The following is a 27,581-nucleotide window of genomic DNA, read 5'->3' as shown; positions in this document are numbered from 1 at the left end:
TAAAGGTGGCATGGCAGTGGACAGGGAAATCACAAGCAACAGGAATAGAAGGAGAGACCGGATTCATCTGCTTACCCAGCACAGTTGAGGACACAGTTGAGTTCCCCCAATATAAATATCCCCCCAAATGCATCATTAAACCTTTATTCTTCCACACCCTTGAGACCCTCTCTCCTTATTTATTTACTTTATCTGTATGCCGTCCGTCCAACCAAGTTTTCTGTGTGGTTTACGTAAATAATAAATTACACGACTCAATTCACAATATGCACATGGAAACTAAACTAAATTATATCACAATACTGTAGCAGGAAACAAGCAACTAGGATCATGCGAAGACACAACAGCTAAAACAATTTAAAACCAATATACATTCAGCTAAGGAGAAACTTGGGCCACCAGCAAAAAGTCTCTCTCCCTTGTAAGTCTTCTGCCTTATTTTATTAACTGGAGAAACCTGAAGAAACTCCTTTTCTGACTGTGGTGAAACAGGTTTTCGGGTTTCCTAAACATTTAAGATGGCTAAAGGTGCTAAAAAGCTAAAGGCTTGCCTCTTTCAGCAGGCCTTTGAATGCAAAGATTTTGCCTGTATACCATCATCATCTTTGTACCCCACCTATCTGACTGGGTTGCCCCAACCACGCTGGGCAGCTTTCAACAAAATATAAAAACACAGTTAGACATACATCAAACATAAAAACCTATACAGGGCTGCCTTCAGATTTAGAAGACCTCAGAGTTATATCTCCTTGACATCTGATGGGAGGGAAGTCCACTGGACAGGTGCCACTACGGAGAAGGCCTTCTGCCAGGGCAACTTTTTAGTTAACTGTGCTGCATGATTTTATTGTGTTATGTTATTGAGTATATAATTGTTTTATTTCTGCAACTTCCTTGACAAAACAAACAAATTTCTGCAACTTCCTTGACAAAACAAACAAATAAAACATAGACCAGAGACAAGAATGAGGTGGGGTGGGGGAAAATGAGTGTACATACCATGTACAATGACACTTATCATATCACCTTCAACATTGCAGAGGATGGGAAACCCTACTCTGTCTGTCCTAACCCAAAGAGGGAATATTCCTTCATGCTTCTAGAACAAAAAAGGCACAAACATTTGCAACTCTTTCCCCTTCAAACTCTCTCTTTCTCTCCTTGGCAGGAGTATAGGAAAGGAAGCACAAAATCAATATCCTCAACACATTGGGGGGGGGTTTAAAAAGGTAAAGGGACCCCTGAGCATTAGGTCCAGTCGTGACCGACTCTGGGGTTGCGGCGCTCATCTCGCGTTCTTGGCCGAGGGAGCCGGCATACAGCTTCCAGGTCATGTGGCCAGCATGACAAAGCCGCTTCTGGGGAACCAGAGCAGCGCACGGAAACACTGTTTACTTTCCCGCTGTAGCGGTACCTATTTATCTACTTGCACTTTGGCATGCTTTCGAACTGCTAGGTTGGCAGGAGCTGGGGCCGAGCAATGGGAGCTCACCCCATCGCAGGGATTCGAACTGCCAACCTTCTGATCGGCAAGCCCTAGGCTCAGTGGTTTAACCCACAGTGCCACCCGCTGTGGTGGGAGGATTATGTTACTCCATTTCTTGGTTGAGTCAGTAGTTTACTACAGAATTGCACAGGCTGCTCTGCTAAAGTAAAATATATATTTAAGACTAAGAAAACATCAAATTGCGCACACTCTGCCTCTGCTCGCTCCACTTGCCAACCACATACAAACCCATGTCATGGGGTGGGTGTGAGCCTCCATCCTCCCATCAGCTAGCCAACATTGCCTGAAGCAAGGCTTAATGGAGTGGGGTCAAGAAGCACTTTCCCCTTCTCCCTCCTGCAGGCTGTGTGAAGCATATCCCCACCCCTCTGTTAAACCCTACTGCTGATGAGTTTAACAGAGGGAGGGCAGGTGCTTCCCCAAACAGCTTGCCTGTGCTGGCGTTTCTCACTGGGCTGGCATTCCTATCAGGCTTTCACACCAACTGCAGAGCATGGCAACATTTTATGTATATAGGAAAATAAACAATGGAATTTAAATTAAAATGGAATTGAATTAAAAATGCCTCAACGTCCCAGCACAAAAAGAACTTAACTTATGTTCAGTTTGCTTGGAAATTATAGGAACTGCTTTCAGATGCAATTAAGAGATTTTCTAATTAATTCATTGAACAAGTTAAACCAAATTACCCTAGTTCATTCCAAGTACTGAGAGAATATCCCTTTCCCACCCCCCGCACCCCCCAAAGCAATGTGTCCCCTTTCTCAATGTGGTGGCCCTTTTGCAAGTTTCCATGGATGACTTACAAATCTACTGGAGTTGTTGTTCCGAACTGTTTTGGCATTCCCAAAGGCTTCCAAAAGGGGATTAGACTGCAGAATTATGTCCTTCACATGCTAGAGTCAAAAGAATAAATGCGGTTAATTGCATATAAGAAAAAATACCTTAGTTAAAAAAAAAACCTTCCAAAAGTTTTTGTTAAACAGTGCTGGGCTAGTTGGGCCTTTACATTTGTCCCAACAAGGCAATCCTTATGATCTTCAAGTAACAGGTTCCCACAGGGAGCTGCAGAGTCTTCTTCTGCATTGTTTTGGCAAAAGAACCATGGATACTCACCTGCCCCAATTATTAGGGAATCCTATTGTATTTGTGTGGTGCAGGGAGAAAGAGGATAGGACGCTACAGTGCCCCTCAAATTACTCTCGATTCTGTGAAGGAGAGACCTGATTTCACCAGGAGCTGGGAAAGCAAAAAGGAGACCCCCCCAATGCAGTCTCAGGAGCCCACTTCCAGGGAAATCTTGCTAAGTATTTAATGGCCTTTCATCTTCCTTCCCTTTGCCTCCACGTGGGCTCTTCACTCTTACTCTGGGCAGAGGGGATCCAGCGTAAACAAAAGCTAGGGTCTAGATCTGGCACTCCCAGTAGTTTTAGCTCCAGTGTGCTTGTAGGTTCAAACCCTGCTCCCTTGGTCAAAAGGAGGTTTGAGGATAAGAAAAACTGATAGAGGGCATAAGCCCCTGGTTTGCTCCCAGGCACCTGAACATTAGAAGGATCTTGAGGAACAGAGATGGAATGAGGCCTCTGCCTGTACCAGAGATCATTCTTAGAGAAAGTTATGAGGCAGAGGGACAAGTGACTTGACCGTCTCTGGCACTTTATTCATGTGCTAAATCCACCTTCAGACACCAGCCTCAAATGAGTGCACAAGGCCTCCAACAAGGTTGCAGGTGGACTTTTAATATTCACAGACTGACAGATATATGCACCCTATCCAGCAATCAAAAGACAACTGTACCAATTTCATCACCTGTTTTCTGGCAAGAGTACAGTTTTCAGTTTGGCTTTTGCAGAAAACGGTAGAATTTCCCCCCAAAATAACGGAAAAGGCTATTTATAGTGCACAATTAAACCAATTCCAGAAACAACACAGTGCATATTTCCGTCCAGTCACTGTTTCTTTGACTACTAACAGAGACTAAACCATGCAGACAGTTATCATTGTTTCCCATGGAAAGAAAACAGGAAGGGCATAATCAACGCGAGTACAGTAAAGCAAATAAACAGCAGGGAGTTGAGGGGCAATGACAGCAGCCGCTTGGTAGGAGGAAGCAGCTACCAGCTTTCTTAAAATAGCCCATCTACCCATCCGCTGGTGATCTCATGGACACCTGTCAGCCAGATGCCACCGCTAGCTCACTGCCTTACCCTTCAGTTGCTGCAACTCCTCTACACCTCTGCCTGAAAAGGAAGTGCACACGCAGCAAGGGTCAAAGTGGTTGATTTTCAGGCTGTTACTTTTTCTGATTTAAGATGGCATTCAGGATAGAGAAGGCTCTGAGCCTCCAGAACTGGCACTGCTGTGTACCTGTACAGGTACACAACAGGATTTGAAGAGACTCCCTGTCCAAATCCTCCTACAGAGGAGAGCCTGTGTGGATTATAGAGAATGGGAGGGCTAGAGGGTGGGCAGCTGGTCACCAGATTTCAGTGTTCTAGAAACATCACATACACACCCGTTGCCTCTTTACGTTTGAAGCGGAGAGCAAGATGCAGCAAGTAGAAAGAAGTAAGAAGAGCCCTGCTGGATCAGACCAACCCCAACATTCTTTTTTTTTTAATATAATTTTTATTAGATTTTAACAAGAAATACAAGAAAAAAGAAAAAGGCACAAAAAAGAAAAATACATAAAAAAACGACAAAAAAAACAAAAAAAACAAAAAAAAACAGATTCAGACTTCCTCATTTCCCCTTCTTGAGTTCTTATTGTTAAAAATAGTTCTCGCATTTTCCCATTCTAACTTCACATTCTTTTTTCTAAATTTCAACTTTTTCATCTTTTTCATTGCTATTATCCATTCTCCTTGTACTTTAACCTCTTTTCTCTTAACATCCTCTCTCCAAAATTATTATTATCTAATCCCTAGTCTCTTTCCCTTACCCAAAAATATATAAGATTCACATCCTAATTTGTTACCCATTTACTTCCACCCACACAACAAAGTCCCCACCCCCCCTTCCCTGGAATCGAAGTCTCCAGATGGATCAGCCAGGTTCTTCATACAATCCTTAATACATTCCAAGATCAGACCATATTATTTCAGACAATACCAAATAATCCAAGACCTCTCAACCCACCCCTAGTCTGTCCCATACCAACTTTTGCCGAACTCTTGCCCCCCTCTTCTGTAATCCCATCACTTTGTATCTTTGCACCTTTTAATCCTCTTTTTGCCCCCCAACTGTTTGTGTCCTCCCCTCTCTCACCAGGGCGCTGAATTTCCCAACCTCTTTTTTGGAGTGCTTTTTTGCTTTTACCCTCTCCTGTTTCACTTCTCTCACCAGTGAAACAGTGTTTTCTCCTACTTTCCCTCCCTGTTCCACCCCTCCCACCAGTAGAACAGTGTTCTTTTCAGGAAATAAATCCATTGGTTCAGCATATTGTCCTTCAGTATTATCTTTCTCCTCTTCTATGTTTTTTACATACGTCACTCCAGCACAGTCCTGGTCTTCCAATCTTTTTTCTTCTCCCTTCTCCTGATCTTCTATATCTGTTGGATCCTGTGTTTTACAGTCAAAAACAAATGTCTCGACAGTCTCTTCTCTCAGAAAGTTTACATCAAGCTTGGAGATGCTCACTTGCTTAGTAAGATCCAAAATTGTTGCCAATATTAAGTCCCACTGTGTGACTTCCTGTCCACTCTCTGGAACCTTCTCTCCTATTCCTTTGTCTAAAACCTCCTCCATCTTTGTACAGACCGGCCGTGGAGTTGAAATTTTAGTCCAATATATATGAAAAGTGAACAAATAGGCAAAAAGCCAAGAATCCAGTCCCACTTGGTCAGAATCTCTCTCTTTACTCCTTCTTTTCCTCAGAGTCAATACTGAGCAGCCTCAAGGCAAAACAAATCCTCTTTCACTGTTTACAGCTCTCAGTCTCTCACATTCAGCCAGACACATTCCTTTGTATTGTGACGTTAATCAGCAAACTGACTGATCTTTCCTTTGACCCGACTCCAGGCTCGCAGGGGGCTTTTCTCATGCTGGATCTCAGTCTTTTGCAGAGATAAATACACCGCTTACTTTTTCCTTTACTCTGCCTCAGGAAAAAGCTCTTTTTACAGCATTTCTGGGTTTTCTAGCTTGCTGCGATCTTTAGTTACTCAATCGGGGGGGGGGAGATGACTTCCCTTTTTAATCTCCGCCTCCCACTGCCAAATTCTTGTTTCAAATTGGTTTCAACTTACTTCGTCCAGATCGTAACTTTTTCAGGAAGAATCCACCGCCTGCAGGTTGGAGGCTCGGAGCTTCGCTTCTTGGAGGTAACGATGGTATGCCTAAAATGGCTCCCGCGACTGCCACTCGGCTGGCTCTCAGGGGCTCTTGCGGGCTTCCTGGGCAGCTGAGGAGTCGCTTCTGGAGCTCCGCCAGGCAAAATTTGCCCCCTGGACGCTCAACCAGGGGTATTTACGGGGATCCGCGTGCCCCCGCGGATTTCCCCCCCCTCCGCGGTGCCAGAAACCTCGCAGCGCGAGGTTTCTGCGCCTCCATTTTCCAGCGCGGCAGACCGGAAGTCCCAGACCAACCCCAACATTCTTTTCCTCCGGTCTCCAATGCAATGTCCCTAAGAAGCCCACCAGTGAGGGCACTCTCCCTCTCAAGCATACTGCCATTGATGCTGGAGGTGATATAACCATCATGACTAGTTGCCATTGACTGCCACATCCTGCTTTGCTGGGGTGCCTGGTTGTGATCAAACAGAAGTGGTGGAAACTGGGATTTCCTTTCTTTTAGTGGGAGCATGGGGGAACAGAGGCAGAAATGAGAACAAATAAATTTTTGAAGGGCAAACATGAATGCATTTGAATGTTTTAGGTAAAGTCAAACTGACTGGCATTGGAAGCAGTCCACTAGTGCTGTTCCAGCACAGCCCTCTACTGAAAAGGACACTTTTTAAAAAAAACTTATCCTCGAAATCCATTGCTTGTTCTCAGCATTGCAGCACAGAGCTATACTGCCCCCAAACATGGAGGTTCCATTGAGCCAACCATGCTGGTGGGACGGGGCTTCCATGGGTTATGCAGGAAACAGCAGCTTTGGATGGGTGGAGCCAAGGGAAGGCAAGTGGGAGTATGTTAGCAAAGGAGAAGGGGCCTTCATCAGTTACAGAGTGGAGGGCGAGGACTGGGAGGAAAAAGTGACACAGCTGAACAGGTCTATGTCAAAAGAGCATCAGGAGGCACTGAAGGAATTAGCTTCCACCAGTCTCTGTAGAACTAAGATATTGACAGGATTAATGATACCATTAGATGAACAAGCAAGAATAGATGCCCCTAACTAACCCAATGGAGGTCTCGTACACCCCAGGTAGTGTCGTTGCTGACCTTGAGCCAGACATCTTGGAGAGTGAAGTCAAATGGGCCTTAGAAAGCACTGCTAATAACAAAGCCAGTGGAAGTGATGATATTCCAGCTGAACTATTTAAAATTTTAAAAGATGATGCTGTTAAGGTGCTACACCCAATATGCCAGCAAGTTTGGAAAACTCAGCAATGGCCAGAGGATTGGAGAAGATCAGTCTACATCCCAATCCCAAAGAAGGGCAGTGCCAAAGAATGCTCCAACTACCGCACAATTGCGCTCATTTCACACGCTAGCAAGGTTATGCTTAAAATTCTACAAGGCAGGCTTAGGCAGTATGTGGACCGAGAACTCCCAGAAGTGCAAGCTGGATTTCGAAAGGGCAGAGGAACCAGAGACCAAATAGCAAACATGCGCTGGATTATGGAGAAAGCTAGAGAGTTCCAGAAAAACGTCTACTTCTGCTTCATTGACTATGCAAAAGCCTTTGACTGTGTCGACCACAGCAAACTATGGCAAGTTCTTAAAGAAATGGGAGTGCCTGATCACCTCATCTGTCTCCTGAGAAATCTCTATGTGGGACAAGAAGCTACAGTTAGAACTGGATATGGAACAACTGAGTGGTTCAAAATTGGGAAAGGAGTACGACAAGGTTGTATATTGTCTCCCTGCTTATTTAACTTATATGCAGAATTCATCATGCGAAAGGCTGGACTAGATGAATCCCAAGCCGGAATTAAGATTGCCGGAAGGAATATCAACAACCTCAGATATGCAGATGACACAACCTTGATGGCAGAAAGCGAGGAGGAATTAAAGAACCTTTTAATGAGGGTGAAAGAGGAGAGCGCAAAATATGGTCTGAAGCTCAACATCAAAAAAACCAAGATCATGGCCACTGGTCCCATCACCTCCTGGCAAATAGAAGGGGAAGAAATGGAGGCAGTGAGAGATTTTACTTTCTTGGGCTCCTTGATCACTGCAGATGGTGACAGCAGTCACGAAATTAAAAGACGCCTGCTTCTTGGGAGAAAAGCAATGACAAACCTAGACAGCATCTTAAAAAGCAGAGACATCACCTTGCCGACAAAGGTCCGTATAGTTAAAGCTATGGTTTTCCCAGTAGTGATGTATGGAAGTGAGAGCTGGACCATAAAGAAGGCTGATCGCCGAAGAATTGATGCTTTTGAATTATGGTGCTGGAGGAGACTCTTGAGAGTCCCATGGACTGCAAGAAGATCAAACCTATCCATTCTTAAGGAAATCAGCCCTGAGTGCTCCCTGGAAGGACAGATCGTGAAGCTCAGGCTCCAATACTTTGGCCACCTCATGAGAAGAGAAGAATCCTTGGAAAAGACCCTGATGTTGGGAAAGATTGAGGGCACTAGGAGAAGGGGACGACAGAGGACGAGATGGTTGGACAGTGTTCTCGAAGCTACGAACATGAGTTTGACCAAATTGCGGGAGGCAGTGCAAGACAGGAGTGCCTGGCGTGCTATGGTCCATGGGGTCACGAAGAGTCGGACACGACTAAACGACTAAACAACAACAACTAACCCAAGGCTCCTTTCAATAAGTTTCAACCTCAGATTAACCCACTTAGCCTATGAACAAGCTACACAGGAGCCCAAAGGGAATGTCATCTGATGATAACCAATGGTACAAATACATCCCCAAGTCAATGGTCCAAATACTTCTCCCAGCAGTATCCACTTACCTGCACTTTTGGACCTCCTCCTGATATTTTGGAGACGTAACTCATGATGTACTTAGCTGCCACAGTCTTCCCAGCACCACTTTCACCACTAGGGGAAAAACAGAAGTAGGATATATTTGAAGCCATCCAAAGGCAGAGACCCCAAATACATGGTTTGGCATTACAAGTACAAACAGACTCGAGCCTCAACCTTATGCATTCCTCCCTTCCATTCTCGCTTTGCAGCAGCCCTTCTAACTTGTCATTTCATTCACATCCAGTGAACTATGGTTTGTGCATAGTATGCCCTCCTTCTTGGATTGAAACTGCAGTTCAAAGTGAATTTATAATCCTGATTTGCAGGCAACCCATAGTTTCAAGATTTGGATGCAAAGACAAACAACAGTTTGCATGAAACCAGAAACTGAGGCTTCTAATCTCTGCACATTATATCTGATCTCCTTTACATCTGCACACAATGTTTTTTATTCTAGTTTTATTGATCAGGAGCCTGATAAATTTGTTCCGTATAAAAACTGTAAAACTAAGCAAGACAAGAGTACAATATTTATGAACTGCAATAACCAGAAGTGAGTCCTATTCCTGCTGGCCTGACTCTTTCTGAGCCCTTCTTAAATATCAGTGAAATCCCTCCAGGGAACTGTGGTCATTCCAGCAAAAGGATTTTTCTAGAGTGGTTGTGCACCAGTTCCTCTCTCTTCTATTGCTTTTCCAATAAGCATATAAAAATGTGCACTCTCCTTTCTAATTCCATCCCCCTTTAGGGATCTCTCACCAGAAGCATTCTGCAAAAACATGTATCTTAAATTTTAAAAAACAAAGCAGTTATAAGTGACTCAAAGCCACTAAAGGTTGGGGTAAAAAAAAAACGAGAGAGAGAGAGAGAGAGAGAGAGAGAGAGAGAGAGAGAGAGAGAGAGAGAGAGAGAGAAACATAATACACCCCATATCCATTTCATGGAATTTTGATGCCTCTATTAAGTGTTCCCATGTACAGAAACTTGGGCAATAAAAGCATCCTGTATAGCACTCAAGAGTGATGACTAAGTTTTACAGAGAGCCTTTGTTTTCTGCACTACCTCATTTCAGCGGACATTTTCAAAAAAATTATAATGGAAAAACAAATAATATATAGGTTAACAATATACATTTTGATTCACAGAAGAAAAGCCTAGCTGTTGGATCAGATCAAAGGCTTACTTAGTCCTCATAGGATGCCGATGTCCAACTACATACTGCCTCTGATCCAGGAGGGAGCATATATAGTCATCATGCCTAGAAGCTACTGATGCCCATGCTGGTGGCCTCTTTCAAATCTTGTGGAAAACAACTACAGTGTTAAACCACAGTTTGATGCTGGTTTTAGAGCAATGGCACCTATTTATCTACTTGCACTGGTATGCTTTTGAACTGCTAGGTTGGCAGAAACTGGGACACAGCAACAGGAGCTCACCCCATAGCACAGATTCAAACTGCCGGCCTTCCAATTGGCAAGCCCAAGAAGCTCAGTGGTTTAGACCACAGCGCCACCCGTATCCGAGTTAGATTACTACCAGACATGATATCATACAGCTTTGCCCAGTCTGGTGCCCTCCATATGTTTCAGACTACAGTTCTCATCAGTCTCAGCCAGCATGGTTGTACGATACTGGGGCAGATGGAAGTTGTAATCTGAAACATCTGGAGGGCACCTGGTTGGTGAAGGCTGATATAATACACCATAGGCTACTTTTGCCCCAAGCCCCAAACAATACAAAAGTTTTCTCTAGCACTCTTAAAAACTGGTTGGCCTAAGTAAAAAACATTATTTTTAAAAGATGGTGTGCTGAGGTGGCTCAGAACAGGAGCTATGAGCCAGGCCACCCCTTCTTCTTTGGTGATCACTCGTAGGCAAGTTAAGATTCTCTTCTATGAATATGAACAGTGTGTCCATATGTGATTATGGAGGGCAATTCTGGATCCGCACATCCTTCCATAATGGGGACAAAGGTTTCCTGGCAGGAGTTGATCTTGGTGAGGATTTGCCAAATGTGCCTTCCTCTTAGCTCGTTTCTCCCTTTTGTCCTGAGTTCATGCTTCTTCGAAGTCCATGACACCTTTAGTGAAGGCTGTTCTCCAACTGGAGTGCTGGCAGGCCAGTGTTTCCCAGTTGTCGGTGTTTATATTACATTTTTAAAGATTTGCCTTGAGAGTGTCTTTAAACCTCTTTTGCTGTCCACCGACATTACGCTTCCCATTCTTAAGTTGGGAAAAGAGTAATTGCTTTGGAAGACGATAAGCAGGCATGTACTACGCCTGAAAGGGGCCCATCAGTGCTGAGAAAGATTATTGGTGGGAAACAGCCCTTCTGTTCCCTGGCCCTTTTTACTGGAGAGGTCAGCCATTGAATGCAGAGCAGGTGCTCTTGAGGTATTGAAGCCACAGTTAGGTGAAAACAGAAAGTTATGCTTCTAAACCTCTGGTTGTGGCTGTTCCTGAGCAGGCGAGAGCCCACAAGCCTATTATGTGAAGCCTGCCCTTCATCATAATAGATCCCAGGGTGGAGTATAGTGCATAAATTACAATGCACAGCCCACATAAAATCAACTTAAAGCAACTGAAACTATAAATCAATGTGAACAATAGGAACAGCTAAAAATACAACACTGAAACCCCAGCAGTTATAGAAGCTGCAAAGCAGGCTTCCTTAGGTTTGATCTTCAATGCTACATCTGAGCCTTCCCAGCATCTGTAAAGCCATTTTGAAAATTCAAAAAGCATTCTGTAAATCCTGTTTCTAAATACTCATTTGGCTTGCTTTTATCATTCTGGGAGGACCAGTACAGCTGCTCACACACGTTACTTAACAACCAACCAGCTGACAGGAAGTTCCAAGATGTTTAAAAACATGGCTTTTGTTAGAAAGTGCATAAATAGTCCGATTACAGAATTAAGGATTTGGGGACTCAAAGAACACACAGCCATATTCTCAACAAAGAAGATTAAAAACCTGCCTTCTAACAGAAACAAGAGAGCTGGGGGAGGGGATATCTGAGCTATCAAAGGTGGCATAATGCCTACATGTAGTGCCAAATTCAAAGAGTTTGTGGTATGGAGGGGGGAAAGGTGGCCACTGAGGATGGCAACAATTCTTGTGTGAAACAGTTAAAACAAAAGCTGATTGCCAGTAGTCATGTTTACTCAAGTCCCATTGAGCTGAATTGGACTCACATGTCATCTTATGACCTAGTTGAGATTCCTGCATTGGAGGGGGTTGGACTAGGTGACCCTTGGGGTGCCTTCCAACTCTGCAATTCTATGATTATTATTATGCATTCCATTTGGAGAGGTTTGTGGGGGGGGGAAGAGAAACAGCCACAGGCAGCTCAGCAGCCTCTGAGAAGTCAGACTCAACTATATGCTTAAATAAATTACGAAGTCCATGCATTAGTGCTATTACAATTAAATGAAAAATCAAAGCAGGATTTGGTGCCAGAACAAAGCAGGAGTTTAGCTGGTGGAGGCTGCATTGAACAGGCTCAGTCCAGTGTCCCTGTTCCAATGCCACCATCAGACACATGTATAGGGTGGAGAGATCTGCAACACCCCCCTCAATTGTATTGAGTCAGCTGTTTACATTCACGCGAAGCATGCATAAGTGCTAGAAGATGCAACACCATATTCATTGGAAGAGCAAAAGCAGAATAAGTTAGAAAAAATAATGCCATGACAAATAAACTACAAACACACAAAGAGATGGATTACAAAATCCCTGAAAGAGGAGGATGCATTTAAATGTTGAAATATAAAAGTTGAAAACTGAACCCAAGAAATCATGCGGTATCAAACACCCTGATTTCTAGGTAAAATTAAGCTTCTCCATAATGAGCAACTGGATGTATAATTTTTAAAGGGTTATTCAATTAAATGCAACACCCTCTTTGTTGTATTGAGGCTTGCCCAGCTCCAGGGGTCAACAGGGCAAGCACACCCGATTGTCTGGGCCTCTGTTATTCTCTACAACAGAGCTGGGAAACTATGGCAATCCAGATTTTTCTGGACTATACTTTCCATCATCCCTGACCATTGGTCACACTGGCTGGATCTGATGGGAGGTGGAGAAACAACCATAGGTTCACTACCCGTGTTCCCCAGGCTCAGAACTCCTCCATTATCCACAAAGGTAGAGCCAGTGGAGAGAGGTCCAGATTTGTGTAACTGTGTCTAACAGGGTTTTAGTGCCACTTGTGTATTAGTTTTAAGCCTGCCTTTCTCATCTTTGCAGAGGTGGCCTTTAAATGAGGTTTAGTCCACAAACCCATTCTGAATCAATAAATCAGACAATGGGATCTGCTTTCCAAATGGTTCACAGTCCTCTTCCATCCGGGTCCTGAGTGCCCAGTAGCATCTTATAAATAGCTGCAGTTGCCCCCTTCAACCCCTGTGGATGAGCTGCTTGCCTTTTAATTGTTGCAGCCTATCCTGGGACGTTATAATGAAGGGGCTGTAATTATTTAATAATAATAAATTTAGATATTATCAAATTAATATGCAATGTAATTTCATCTGTTGTAGGGACTATGTTTGTAACCACCAATCCAATGCCTCAAGGTAAAATTTTATTTCAAGCACAGTCATTCTGGGACCTAAGTGTTGAGTGTCATAAAGTTGATATGGAGGAGAACACTTCAGCCACAGCGCTGCCGCATGTGTGTTGCACAGCGTAAAACAAGAAGCTGCATTTCTAACCACGTCACTGTTTCTTTTATTTACCCCTAGCCACACTCAAGGAGAATTCCTGTAAGCAGTAAAGAGTACATTTATTTTTAAGCTTCAGATTCCAGAAATAGACTCAAAAAGCCACAATGATGATACGTTGGGAAATAAAAGACGGCTGGTTGCTCCCAGGCCAAAGAAGTGTGGGGCATAATCGAGCATGGCAGGGAAAAGGACCCTGAAGATGACCGCATTTCATTTATTGCCACAGCAACATATCCACCCCATACAGAGATCAGCACAAAAAGATTTCTGAAATGCAGAGTTGGCCACTAGTGGCTCAAGGGCAGGAAGGTACTTGGGAGTTTATAACATATCAGCCAGTACTTCTTGCATCACATTAGCCTTCCAAAAAACAAATGAAAATGACTTGTCCCCAATAATCCAAAGGGTCTTTGACAGAAATCAGCCAGCTAATAGAAAAGGGGCCCTGACAAAGATTTGTAGATTAGCACTGTCACCCAGAATTGAGGCTGGATGTAAGGAACTTGGTACATGGAAGGCCACATGAGAATGAATGGTGGACACTTGAGCAAGACGTATTTAACAGGATGGACATTACAACCAGGGAGGCTCAAGGGAAGGGAGAGGTGGGCCCTGGATCGTGGAACAGACCTGGAGACTCGAGACTCAAAAAGCCAGATGCTTTCTGGGGAGGAAACTCATGTTCTTTACTCATCAGCCACAGTGCTCACTTGCTGTCACACACAAAGAGACTCACACTTGCTCTCTCACACATGACTAAGTTAACTGTGACTGCCTTATATCCATTTAATTCAGTGGGCCTACACTAAGTCAGATAACAACACTTTGAAGCAAGTCTGCTCAAGCATAGCATTAAGTTATTTGCAATAGAAGCAGGGTGGGCTTCTAGACTGTGTCCAGTGCCCCTTATCCAAACCAGGGCATAAATGCAAATCATGAGGTTAAAGAGCAGGTCCTTACCTGATGATGACACATTGGTTCTCTCTGTCAATTATCATGTTTCGGTACATATTGTCCGCTAGAGCATAGATATGTGGTGGATTTTCATACTGAGCCTACGGGGAGGGAAATACATGTGAAGCACCAGGCAATAAATGAAACTGTTACTAAGAAAGGTCATATCAACAACAAAAAGATAACTTCTCAGCCATTTAAACAGTACAGCATCAACCTTTTCCCCCAAAGGGCATCCAGAAACTGACAGACAGCTTCTAGAAACAGATAATTTGATGCAATGAGATACTGAGGTGGATTGAGTGGAGGGGACCAATAGTGGGTCCAATGGTCAAGAAGCTTCTGCACATGCTGTAGAGGGGGGGAGTGAGGGGCAGATGGGGCTCAATGGAAGGTAGCCCATCTAACAGAAGGAAAATTCTGATCCAAAACCTCTGCCGCCTTGTGGGATATCTTCAGGAGAAGAAAAGGCTAAGGACTAAACCCTACACAAATCCAAAACAGAGCCCTGAGACAGTTGGATGGCGTCTTGTATGCCTCCTTCCGGCAACTCCTGCAGCCAAACATATTGCTCTGCTTTCCTTTGGACTACTTCAACGAGGCCAAGATGGAGGTCTTGTTATCTGGTCAGCCCAGGCTTGCACCCCGGGAGGTCACTTCAGTGCTGCTAATGCAGCGGTCTGGCTTCACCCCCAGATGTGCACAGAAGCCAACAATAATTTCATACTTGTACTGTACCCTGTTCATTTACTCCTGTTTTTTAAATCTTTCTTTGGGACTTTATCCTCAAAAGCTCCTTTTTTGTATTTATATTATTTTGTTAACATCCATTTTCTTTTCATGTGACTTGTCTGTTTTTGTTGTTAGGAAAACAAATTAAAAAGAAAAAAGAGAAGAGATAACTGACCTCAGCAAACCTTTAAACATTTTTTGAGAATGAAATAAGCTAAGAGAGAAATCATCACTTACAGCTCCTTGATACATTTCAATTTCTTTCTCTCCAAAATATGGCATCTGCTTGAATGGGTTCACAGAGATCAGCACTGATCCAATATATGTCTGTGTTTGGAACAGTCAAGGTTCACAATGTTTAAAAAAATAAAAATCAATTTATGATGCAAACTCCCTTTTCACCCAATTAGCCCACCCTCTGCTTTTCTATATTGCAGCCCATGTGTGAATGTGCGAACATTTCAGCTTGCAGGCTCAAACATAGGTAGTAGAATGCTTACCAAGCAAAATAAATCTTAGTTGTTTAATCATACAGGAACATTAGAGAAATTCATATGGAAGCTGCCCTAAACCAGATCAAACCCTTTATCCATCCAGTCCCCACCACCCTCTGCCCTGACCAGCTTCATCTCTCTGGGGTGGGGGGGGGGGAGAGGGTCTCAGGGCTGTGGAGATTCTGTTCCCAACCCTTTCAGTTGGTGATGCTATTCGGGTTTCATCCTGGGGCCTTCTGTGTACAATGCTTTCCCTTCCTCCAGTTCTTTTAAATGAAATTATAGTCAATTAATGAAATAATAAAATTTGCATGAATTTGCATAGGAGCAGAACAGTTCAGGCACAAAATACACACTTTCTTTGTTTTTAAGATGATGTCCATGCGGTATGTCACAACAGCTGCCCTTTTGGAAGAGGCATCTCCTCCTGTGCAAGCGAGAAGAGGAAGTGTCTCTTTTGGGATGACACTTGCCATTTGCAGTTTCTCCAACTCTCAAAGTAGACTTCCTTAGTTGATCAATATGCTTTTCTACTGACTCATGTAAGCAATTCAACGTTGCAGCCCTATACATTAGTATCAGGATATGCATATTGTGTTTGGATGACTGGTGCTGCATGAGTGATAGCAACATTTAACGCTTTGCTATTCAACACACAGACACACACTCAACACAGGCACAATCAGCACTCAGTGTTGCACACAGCAGCCCATTGTCTTGGGATAATAACTGCAAGATGATGTCATGCTGAAAATAATAAAAAAGCAACTAAGGCAAACAAGCATAACTTCCATATTGTGTGAAATTGCTACATTTGGAAGATGTCCATGGAACTCTGGCACCACTCAGGACATCTCTATGGCAAATCCAGAACTGTTTGTGTGAACATAAAATATATTGAAGCAACTTGTTGATTCAGTGTAAATAATTTATTGAATGGTTCAATAACCTTTTCCAATATGAGGAACACTGTAAAAAAATATCCCATGATTGATGGAGGTGACAGCTGCGCCATTCAGGAGCCAATGCCCAGATGAAAACTAAAAGGCCTCCCTTTTAGGAATTTGGGAAGTGGAAAAAAGAAAGCAGTGAGTGTTGCTCTTAGCTATCAGGAGAATAGCACCAGATCTTGCAAAGCTTTTTAGGCCTGAGTGAGATTATGGGATGCCAAGCCTTGAGAAGACACCTGTTACAGACTAGGAGAGCAGCAGAAAAAGGATCATCCCTGTCTGTGCAGGTTAGAAGCCCAGTAAGTTTATGAGGGGGGGGGGGCTTATGAGGTGGCACCAGACTGGTGCTGGAATTTTGCAACAATCTGCACTGACAGGACAGTCATGGTGGCAGAACCCATTCAGACGAAGAGACTGAAGGATCTCTCCACAGAACTGAAGACTGCCACCTGTGATAAAAGCAGCTTGAGACAACACACAAACTCCAGCCTGGTTGCTCAAGTCTGTTTGACTCCAGAACAAGATTACAGTCCTTAAGAACAGTCCTTAAGGGAGAACCGTAAGTGACACGTAGAACTGCGTAACAAAGCACATGTGTTGTATTTTGATATTTATTTGATATTTATTTTGATATCTGAGCTTTACTAGCACAGTCCAGTGTGGAAAAGCAGCATATGAACTACTGTATTGGCCCGAATATAAGCCGCATCTGAATATAAGCCACACCTTTCACTCTCTCCCTTCCCGGCCTTAGGGGAGAGGACGGGGGACTACGCACGGGGCAGACACCACTTTGCCCTACCCCTGGTGCTGTTTGCCCCTCACACCTGGCTGCATACCGTAAGGTCACAAATATAAGCCGCACTTTCCACAGTCGGAATTTGGGGGGAAAGTGAGGCTTATGTTCAGGTCAATATGGTAACCCTCTGCAAGGGGCCTAGCAATAGAGACATAGCATCTACAAAGGAAGGGGTGCAATGGCTGGGCTGGGAAGAAGTACTGTATGTGGGGAGATGTCCAGTGTGAGGCTTATGTTCAGGTCAATATGGTAACCCTCTGCAAGGGGCCTAGCAATAGAGACATAGCATCTACAAAGGAAGGGGTGCAATGGCTGGGCTGGGAAGAAGAAGTACTGTATGTGGGGAGATGTCAACTCTTTTCCCACCAGCCACTATTCTATGGCAAGTGATGCAAACATAGTGCTTTATCACCTTCAAAGGGAGAAGGGGGGGGGGTTCACACATTTGTGAGGTTCAACACACACCTGAGTGAGGAAAGGGTGGTGAAGAATTAATCACTTCCCCCTGCTTTCCCACTCCATAGCAGCCCCCTCCCAGCTGCTTTGCTCTAACCCAAATCACATGTGTAACTTATATAGCTCTGCCCTCAAACACACAAGGGGAATGCAAAGACTCAACTGGGGGAGAGGGAGAGGGAGAGGGAGAGGGAGAGGGAGAGAGAGAGAGAGGGAGGGAGGGGGAGGGAGAGAGAGAGAGAGAGAGAGAGAGAGAGAGAGAGAGAGAGAGAGAGAGAGAGAGAGAGAGACTCTACGTTCTGCTGAGTAGCTCAAAACTGGATTTTATGTCTGCAGAGATTATGCCTGAGAGTGTGAAAGCGGGGAGCAGAATAGCAAGCCATTGTGTCCCACGTCAATGGAATCCTTTCATAAGTCCCTGATATTTCAAGCACGAAAGCAGGTTTGGCAGCTGGGGTGGGATGATGCTCTTATGCGCGTTCACTTTCTCCTCCACAACATCCCTGCTGCTTCCATCTTTCTTTCAAGGCCCTTCAGAGCCCACAGACCCGTCATCCTCAAACACACAGCTAACATTTACAAGCCAAACGAGGGCTAGCGTGTGCCCCACACCCGTAACATGGCACAGAACTACTTTTTTCTCCCGAACCCCAGGAGACATGACAGAACAAAATCTAACGGGTGCAGCTTCCCTTGACAGACTGGCAACAATGGGAGAAAAGACTGGCCCTGGTCATTTGACATCTTTATTCTACTTTTGGCATGGGGAAAACTGTTGCTAAAAATAGTCTCTGTTCTGCTGTGTAGGGTCACTACCAATCAACCCTAGGTGTGCTAGCTTTCCATCTGCAGAGAAGAAGAGACAATTCAAGGGGATTGAACTTGGGACCACACACCCCACTGGACATCCTCCCTGAGGGTTTCTGTCTGGTTGGAATGTGTTCCTGAACTGTGACAGGGCCTCTTACTTGTCTGGGTGGAGTTAAAGGGGGCGTGCCCATAGAAACCTAACTTTTGCCTGGCTAGAATATAGCCTCCTGTACACAAAAGGGTAAGAATCACATCCATTGCTCTACTTCCATCTCTGGTCACATCCAAGCATGCACAAATGACCACAGAATTATGCCTATGAGGAAATGCCACCATCGAGCTGATAAATGTCCCCCAGGCACTGCAGTAAAGGATACAAATATGTAATCATCCATGTATCTCTTCTTGAGGTTCTCCACAATGGAATCTTCTGAGATCTTGGAGAGAAGGACCATGTCATCCACCCCGCTGTGCTTGACATTGTGGCTCTGCCAGTGATATCGGTAATGCCCCTTGCTCCCCTGCAGGAAGAAAATGACTATTTGATTTTATCATTATTTATTAAATTTGCATAAAGCCCTTTATCTGTAGATCTTAGCGCAGTTCCCAGCATAAAACAGGAGGTGCTGGTTTAGTCAATATGAGTTTTGGGACATAAATTTTATGGAATGAATAATAAAAAAGAGCTTGCTACATGAGACAAATGATACACCTAGCCAGCGTTCTCCTCCCAGTCAGGAGTGTACATTAGGAAATGTGTACCAAAGGTGTGAGCTCTGCTCCTGACATGCTTGCCACTATTCAATCACAAGTTCTGAAAATGCAAATGCGGCTTTTCTACTCAACAATGGCATCACAGGATTTGTCAAACAACTCTCCTCTTATAAATGCAGCAATGCTGATTGGCTGGAAGAGATTTCTAAAGATTTGTCCTTGCATATTCTTGCATGTATTAATGCATCATGGTGATATTCAACCTCTGATCCCCAGGGACCTTTTTTTTAGGGGGGGGACTTTCCCACTTGCCTTTGACCATTGTACCCAGTCCTGAAGGTCAGGTTTTAATAAATATGGCTCTGAATAATTTGCACAACAGTAAAACACGCAGACTATGTTTTCTGGATTTTATGTTTGATTTATTATGTATATGTCTCCCGTAAAGGTTTTGCCATAAACACATAAAAAGGTTGTTCCAACATTTGTGACCAAAAGGTAAGAGGGAGAAAGTTACACACCATAACTTTGCACTGAGGAGAATGGAGGAGGAAGGCTCACAAGAAGTGTGCATGCACACGAAAGCTCATACCAAAATATAAACTTAGTTGGTCTTTAAGGTGCTACTGAAGGAATTTTTTTATTAAGCCCATCAAACAGTCACTGAAATCCAAATACCGGTACCACACAAGTCTGAGGAATGAAGGTTACTCAGAAGGGGCTGTGGGAGGAGGGCATGTGAGCTGCATTGTGGCTTCCAGGATTTTCTGGCTGATGTTTACGCTCTCCAAGCCCTGCTCACATATGGGCAGGGCTTGAGGCAACAGCATTTTGCCACTGGTCCCAAGGTTGTAATAAAACAAGGAATTAAAACATGCAGTAAAATGATAGAAACCACTAAAAGCATCAGCCAGCAGAAAGGTTTCAACTTGCCTCCTGCATGATAAATGGGCTGCTGTCTTCTTTACATGCCAGGGAAGGGCATTTCTCAAATGGGACACCCCCTCCTTCAACTCCCTCTCCCCAGTCACTGCTGCCCTAATCCCCCCACCCTGGCCAAGGGCATCTGGTGCAGGTTTGCATGGGAGGGTCTTTAAAGTCCCAAATAAAGCCTGGATAGGGAGCCTGGAGCCCTCCACATGTTATCAGACCATAACTTGTATCAGTCCCAGCCAGCATGGCCCATGGTTAGGGATGGGGGGGGGCTGGAGTGCAGCAACACCTGGAGGGCCCCCACAGCTTCCTCACCTTTGCTTCAGGATATGTCCCTAGCTGTGTGCAGAGCACCTGTCTTGCATGCAAAAGGCCACCGGATCAGTCCCCAGCAGAACCTCCAGGTAGGGCTGGGAATGTCCTCCACCTGAACCCTTCAGAGCTGCTGCAAGTCAGCACTGAAACCACTGAGCCTGGTGGACAAATGATCTGTATGATGTTTAAATGTTAAAACAAGTACCTTGGATTGAACCCAGAAAATGCATGAGAAGCCAATGGTGATCTCCTTAGAACAGTGTTATTACCTGTAGAGAAACACAGGTGCAACTGCTGTTTTGGGGAAGCACAAAACTCAGAGCTAGTTTATAAAGCACACAATTACCAAGCCCTTTGATCCTTAAAGAAAGAACCAACACACTCCCCGCCCCCCACAATACAAACCAGGAACCAAAACACTGCCTGGAATAGAAACAGGAAAGTCATCAGAGTAGACAAATGCTGATCAGAACCGCCCCCCCCCCATGATAAAAGGCAATTAACCTGAAGACGAATTAACGCCATGGAAGACTGTTTCCCAATAAACATTGAGAGACATAAGTCAGATGAGAAGAGCTGGCTTGGAAAGGATGTGTCCCAGACAAATGAAAGCCTGGGAAATCTGTCTTTTGCATGGACAAGACTAAACAAGAGATTTTTTATTTATTTTTTAAGAAAACGGGAAAAGTTTACAGCTGTAAGTCCCTAAAAAACCTCATGCCAGCCTTTGTCAACCTGGTGCCCTTCAGATTAGCACAGGAGTAGCCAATGAGACACTTCCCATCAGCCCCAGCCAACATGGCCAATGATCAAGGATTATGGGAATTGTAGTCCAGCAATCTCTGAAGGGCACCACATTAGCAACCCTGGAGCAGGAGAACTGAAGAGAGAAGTTCAAACCTTGGAAGCTAAACTGGTAACTTTAACAATGTACAGTTTTAACCACTGCTTAAGACGTGCCCATGGACAGAGGGGGCAATACCAATATAATGGCTTACCAAATGCCTGGATGACAGGATCTAAAGCAACAAACTAAAAAGTCAGGCACCACCTGTATACACTGCTCAAGGATGCAGGAGGATTTCCATCTTTGAAGGACTTCACGAAACACCTATTAGAAGTGCTAATGTTAGGATGATGTCAACACAGACATTTAGAACTGCCTTCCCCAACCTATTGCCCTCCAGATTTTTTAGGCAACAACTCCCATCATCCCTAACCACATGCTGGCTGGGGCGATGGGAATTTGAGTCCAGCAACATCTAGAGGTTGCCATGTTGGAGAAGGCTGATATAAAGTACCGGTATTATGCCCCCACAATACTGTATATTTGGGAGTGGGAAGGGAAATCAGCAGGGCAGGGAGTTACTTAAAGCTGACAAATGCATTCATAGCTGAGCTGAAATCCAACATGAAATCCAGCTTCTCATCTATAGCTCAGCCTACGTCAGTTTTCACAGTCATGGAGAGCTGATAGCAAAGAGGGCAGCAGGCACCAGCTGTATTTGGACATTTCCCAGAGTTCTTTTGCTTCTTTACTGTTTAAACATTTCTCTCTCTCATGCTATGACTCAAAACCAGAAGGATATAATTACTGCTGCAATGAGATACAAACAGTTCAGATAGGTTTTTGCCTCACAGGAAGCCATCTGTGACCCACAAATATTATTTTGGTCAGAGGGTAAAGTGGGTCAGATCATAAGCCTCCAAGCAATGAACGAACGAGAGAGAGACAGAGACAGAGATTGAGTTTAAAAGCTGACAATCACAGTACACACCCTTGATTCCTGCTTCCTCCACCCAACCCGTTTGACATGCTTCTCTGAACTTTGGCTCCAGAGAATATTTGATCCCCCCTGTTTCTTTTGCAGTATTGCTTCTTCTCAAGCCTTTATTTCCACAAACGGAAGCCAATTTGCACCCACCAAAGTTCCTTCTGGCTTTCAGCTGCTGCAAGAAACGTCTTTAAAACTACGAGATAATGCTGGAATAAAGACACATTCTTCCTGGATCTGCAGCTGTCTGAGGAAAGCACAGCTTAAACTGTGGCAGCAGATCAAAGACCCCAGAGCTGATTTCAGCCGTGCGTAAGACATGCGAGAATCAGGCCTCAATTCCTAGTTATAGGACCCAAATATTTTAGCAGCAAGTTTCCACTGGCTACCTGTCTCTGTGTTTGCCTCCCTAGTATCTTCCACATGTTTTGGACTAGAAGTCCCATCTTCTCTGTGGTTGTGTAGTTCAAAACATATGGAGGAGACCAGAGTGGATGAGGCTGGCCTATGTGCTACTGAGTCCAATTTTAGTGTTCACATACAAAGTCCTTGTGATGGCCTGGGATTTGGACTCAGATGCTGAACCTGAGGTCTCCCAGCCTGCACAAGGTTCCCTGCCTCCAGAACCAGCTGAGCCTGGTCTAGGGCCTGAGCCTGAAGGGTCCTCACCTGCGCAGGATCCTCAGGTGCAGTCATCAGCCGAGTCTGCTCTGGGCCCCATGTGATGGAGGACCCATTGCCTGCAGCTGCTCCACTCCCAGCCCCGTCAGGGGAAGCCGATGCTGCCCCTGGGTCCAGTAACCCACCAGCCTCTCCTGAGCTGCAGAGGCTCAGGGCAGAGAGGCAAAGGGAACAAAGCTCTTGCAGGAGGAGTGCTCGCCTCCAGGCCAGAAAGATAGGTGAGTCACCAGAGGATCAGAGTCACCCCATGCCTCAGGGCAGATAAAAGCCAGCCAGACCCAGACCCAAGTTGCGTGAGCAACATAGTTGCTACTGTGAGCCCACCTGTGACCTTGCCCTGCTTCCTGCCTTGCTCCCTGCTGGACTGACCCCTTGCTGGACTCCTGGACCTAGGACTGGACTTTGACCTTGTTTATGGACAAACCCTTGGCGTGTTCCTGACCTCTGACTATCTGCTGGCTAGACCCACGGACTGTTTCCTGACTCTGCTTTCGCCCAGCCCCTGGAACTGGTTGCCTCACTTGGACCTACTGCTGCTGACCTGGACTGTTAACCACGCCTCTGCTCAGCCCCGGGTGAGTTTCTGGTCATCCCACCCAGCCCAGTCCACTGGGCTGGGCACCCCAGGGCAAGCACAGTCCTGAACAATTCAACTGGTCCCAGTTATTCAAATAAGACCTTTCCTTGTATTGGACATGACAGATAGATTGTGCATGGTGTGAAGAAAGTGGGTAGAGAAAAAGCTTTTCCTCCTCTCACAATATTAGAACTCAGGGTCATTGCAAGGCTCAGGCAGAATTATTCACACTATGCTCAGTTAAGCTATGGATGGCTTGAAAAGAAGATTGGATAAATTCATGGAGGATAAGTCTTAACAGTGGGTACTAGACAGAATGGCTATGCTCTGCCTCCATGGTGCCTCCCAAGGAGTGGCTTCTACTCTGCAAAACTCAAAAGCTTGTTCATGATGGCGACATTTTAGTTCGTTCTAATAAAGATGTGATGACAGTGTCTTTTGGTGTTTTTTTATTATGGACCAACATGGCTACCTCCATAATTTTTTTTCTATTTGCACGAAGCTTCATTTGAGATCGGTAACGCTCTGTGAATTGCTGCAGAAGAGGAATATCCAACAAAAATAAGTTGTGTAGATGGAAAGCTGATTGCCAGATGAATAAGAAGAGCCAACATGAATTCTCTTCTACACCAGGAACACCTTTGGTTGTTTGAACGAAATCTTCTCATACTACCACCAAAACCAAACCAAAAACGTCCATCTTGTGCTGGTGGCCTCAGATGACTGGTGCCCATTTTCCTCCTCAACATTTTATGTTACAAAAGGGAGTTTGGATCCTGCTAAGGCAAGCCACAGCAATCTTTTTAAGTCAGGAAAACAAATATTTTCTCTAAACACAACTTTAGGACAAAAAAAAGTGATCTGAAGATGTTGTGGTATTCAGTAGTTGATCTTAACCTCTTTGAAGTTGGAGTGACTTCATTCTGTTGGGCAGAAGTTCCACTCAAGTCTCCTTGTCTGAGCTGGTCTCCTGAGGACAAAAAGAAGCCCTTCAGGATGAATAGCATCCACATCCTCATCAGCCATGTGGAGCCTGCCCACCTTCAAAGGAAATGAAGTCACCATGTTTCCGGGGCTCATCTTCTCACAGTCACCAGGCACCAGCAGCTATTTAAATAAAATTTGACATCAGAGAGGGAGGCCCCATCTGCACTATATGTTTAAAGCAGTCATGGCTTCCCCCAAAGAATCCTCGACACTGCAGTTTGTTAAAGGTACTGAGCATTGATAGGAGGAGACCCCTATTCCCTGCACAGAGTTAGGATTCCCAGAGTTCCCTGGGAACAGGGACTGATCAATAAACCACTCTGGGAATTGCTGCTCTCTGTGTGGGAATAGGGGTCTCCTAACAACTCTCAGCACTCTAAACAAACTAATCCCCAGATTCTTTGGGGGAAGCTATGGCTGTTTAAAGTGGTATGATCCTGCATTAAATATATAGTGCATTTGATGCAACAGATGATGACACAACAGCCACAAAGGCCTACAGAGACCATGTAACAGGGCAGAGCAAATTCCTAGATAAATCTAAGGGCTCCCTCAAGGAACTGAATGGAACCATTGAGAACACAAACAAGCAGGGGTGGATATACTATGAAACTAATGAAGCTTAAGCTTCAGGGCTCCTAATACTGGAGGAGCCCCAGAGGCAACTTTAGTCCACATTGCTTAAAATTTTGGGGTCTAGACCCAATTTGAGTCAAATTGATTACCAGTAATTTTATTGTTGTATATATTTCAACAATCCCAAAGTTTGAGAGTCAGTAGCACAGATGTTGTAACGGTGGAGTGTTGTTGTAAGTTGTCTGTTCCACTGTGGCTAATTTAATCACCACCACCCCCTTTTAACAGATGTCAAGACACTAGGGAAATAACAATGAGTTCACAAATGTACTTAAGTGGATACCAAAAACGCAAACTCACAGAAAATTTGTGGTGATCTTTCATGGAACAACCCCATTGAAGAAGAGAATAGTGATTACCCAGACCTCATTGCTGGTTGTGAAGGGCCCCCATAACAGTTCAAGCTTCAGGGGCCCCCAAATGTAGGTCCACCGCTGGATGGAGGTCAAGTCTCAAGGTGATGTTTGCCTGCAGAAAGTTATAGCCAGGACAGGGTATCCACATTTGGCTGACTAAACCTGAGACATCACAGGTCGCCATTCTAGACAGGTGAGGTTTCCAAAAGCAATTGCCAAAAGTTGCATTTCCATACTCATTAGATGCATTTGTCATATATGCAGCTGCTAACCAGCCATCTTATTCTGAGGCAAAGGAAAAACCACACATAGAATTAGAACAAAGATAAACAGTACAGGGTCCCAGAAAAGTCTGCTGGGTGGGATATCAAGCAAATCCCTTGTGAGATTTTGTGTTCCAAAGAAATTCCCTAAAGAGGCCAAAATAAACAGACACTCTTCATATTGTGTCAGCTTGAGAAATAATAAGCACTTAAGATCACTCTTACAAAAGCAATTCATTGTGGGGGGGGGGAGTTAATTTGCAGTAGGAAACATTCCATAAATATTTTGCCTATGCTTTGGAATATAGGCAACTTTTTCCCGAAAGCTATTCTGTACCAGATGTGGAGGGGTGATGTGCACTGCCCATTGCTGAGTGACTCCTCACAGCAAAAGCCTTTCAAAATATTTCCTCAAACAAATAATTCCCTCCCATCTGGGCGTTGTACGTGTTGAGAGGTGGTAGTGGCAGTGATTGCTGGATAGCACTGGGACGTGACAGGCCTACCTTGCAATATAGTTGTGCAAGGAAGAACATAAGCAGAGTCTCCTAGCCCGCCCCCGTCTTCCCATTACATGAACAGAGCACAAGGCACACTGGGAAATCTTCTGTGCAAGCCTCACTGAAATGAACACAAGCTCTGTAGGAGCACAGTTCCAACAGAGTTCCCATAACTTGCCTCCACACAACTATCATGTCAAGTAGGTTGGAATGAAAATGTTTGCTCACAATCACCAGGGATCTCCAGAGAAAGGCAGGATTTGGACATGGATCTAATGCATTTTAAAATCATATGCACAGTCCAGGGAATTGGCCCCATGTGGTGGGAGGCAACAACCTAGGACAGCTCAATTGGGAGAGCAAAAGGCTCTTAATTTCAGGGTCATCGGTTCAATTTCAGGGTCATCGGTTCTATGACAAGGCTCTTCCTCCATGGGGAAGGGCTACTGTTCCATAGCAGAACACCTGCTTTGCATGCAGAAGGTTCCAGGTGCAGTCTTCAGCATCTCTGGGGAGAACTGGGAAAAACTCCTGTATGAAAATCTTGCTGTCAGTCAATGTAGACAACACCAAGCTATGGGTTGACTTATGCCTTTGTTTCTTAAGAATTTCAGCTTTTAGGGAGTATACTCCACTCCACCTGCTCTTCTTGAAAAAAGGAAAAGAAAAAAGGCAGACCCACAAAAGCAGTGCTTAAAAAACCCCACTACCCTCTTGTTTTCACTGCTTCTGCCAACTTGAAGACTTTATTTCTGAACACAAGAGAAGAGAAAGAGTTCAGCACATAAACTGCGAAAACAAACTCAAGCATCTTGTCAGGGCTTCAGACAGGCTCAGCAACACACACACACACACACACACACACACACACAGAGAGAGAGAGAGAGAGGGAGAGAGAGAGAGAGAGAGAGAGAGAGAGAGAGAGAGAGAGAGAGAGAGAGAGAGAGACCCCACATGCTAGAACCTCAAGTTCCTTCCCTGTCTGAATGACACCAGCAGCTTTTCCTTTGGGGGTCTTGCCCTTGGCCTGGAGCAAGACCAAGAAGCACTCCGGGTGGTAACTTAGGAAGAAAGGGTGGCAATGTACTAATTATGGCTATGTCCAGAGTCACTGCTGAGCCAGTAGCTCCACTTGAGAGTTCAGGTGGCATTAAGTGCTGGCAGTGTCACTTTTTCAGAGGTGACACAACAGGGAAGAGCCCAGGTGTGGTAAAATTCAGAGTCATGTGCAAAATTCTGCAGGATCCCTTAAACCCATAGTGCTAGCTGAAAAACCAGCTATGCAATTATCTTCTTCCAAGCTAAAGTGCCCAGCCAAACATTGCC

At 44.6% G+C, this 27,581-nt stretch overlaps 1 protein-coding gene across 3 annotated transcripts in view; it reads right to left on the bottom strand.

Annotated features, from left to right (window-relative positions):
* The window catches only part of MYO1E (myosin IE), a 118,306-nt gene that overhangs the window by 56,468 nt on the left and 34,257 nt on the right, over positions 1-27,581 (bottom strand). For 2 of the 3 annotated variants that reach the window (XM_035132347.3, XM_088656834.1), the window contains exons 2-6: positions 18,896-19,039; positions 15,247-15,336; positions 14,284-14,378; positions 8,585-8,672; positions 2,314-2,403 (exon numbers count right to left, since the gene is read on the bottom strand). In XM_035132347.3, coding sequence (XP_034988238.1) covers positions 2,314-2,403; positions 8,585-8,672; positions 14,284-14,378; positions 15,247-15,336; positions 18,896-19,039 — 507 coding nt within the window. Of the gene's footprint in view, positions 1-2,313; positions 2,404-8,584; positions 8,673-14,283; positions 14,379-15,246; positions 15,337-18,895; positions 19,040-20,685; positions 20,745-27,581 lie in introns of those variants that run through there. The other variant, XM_088656833.1, reaches the window with a different exon arrangement.

The sequence above is a fragment of the Zootoca vivipara genome, chromosome 13 (assembly GCF_965207765.1).
Source record: "Zootoca vivipara chromosome 13, rZooViv2.hap1.1, whole genome shotgun sequence".
NCBI lineage: Eukaryota > Metazoa > Chordata > Lepidosauria > Squamata > Lacertidae > Zootoca > Zootoca vivipara.
This window is presented reverse-complemented; position numbering and strand designations above follow the sequence as displayed.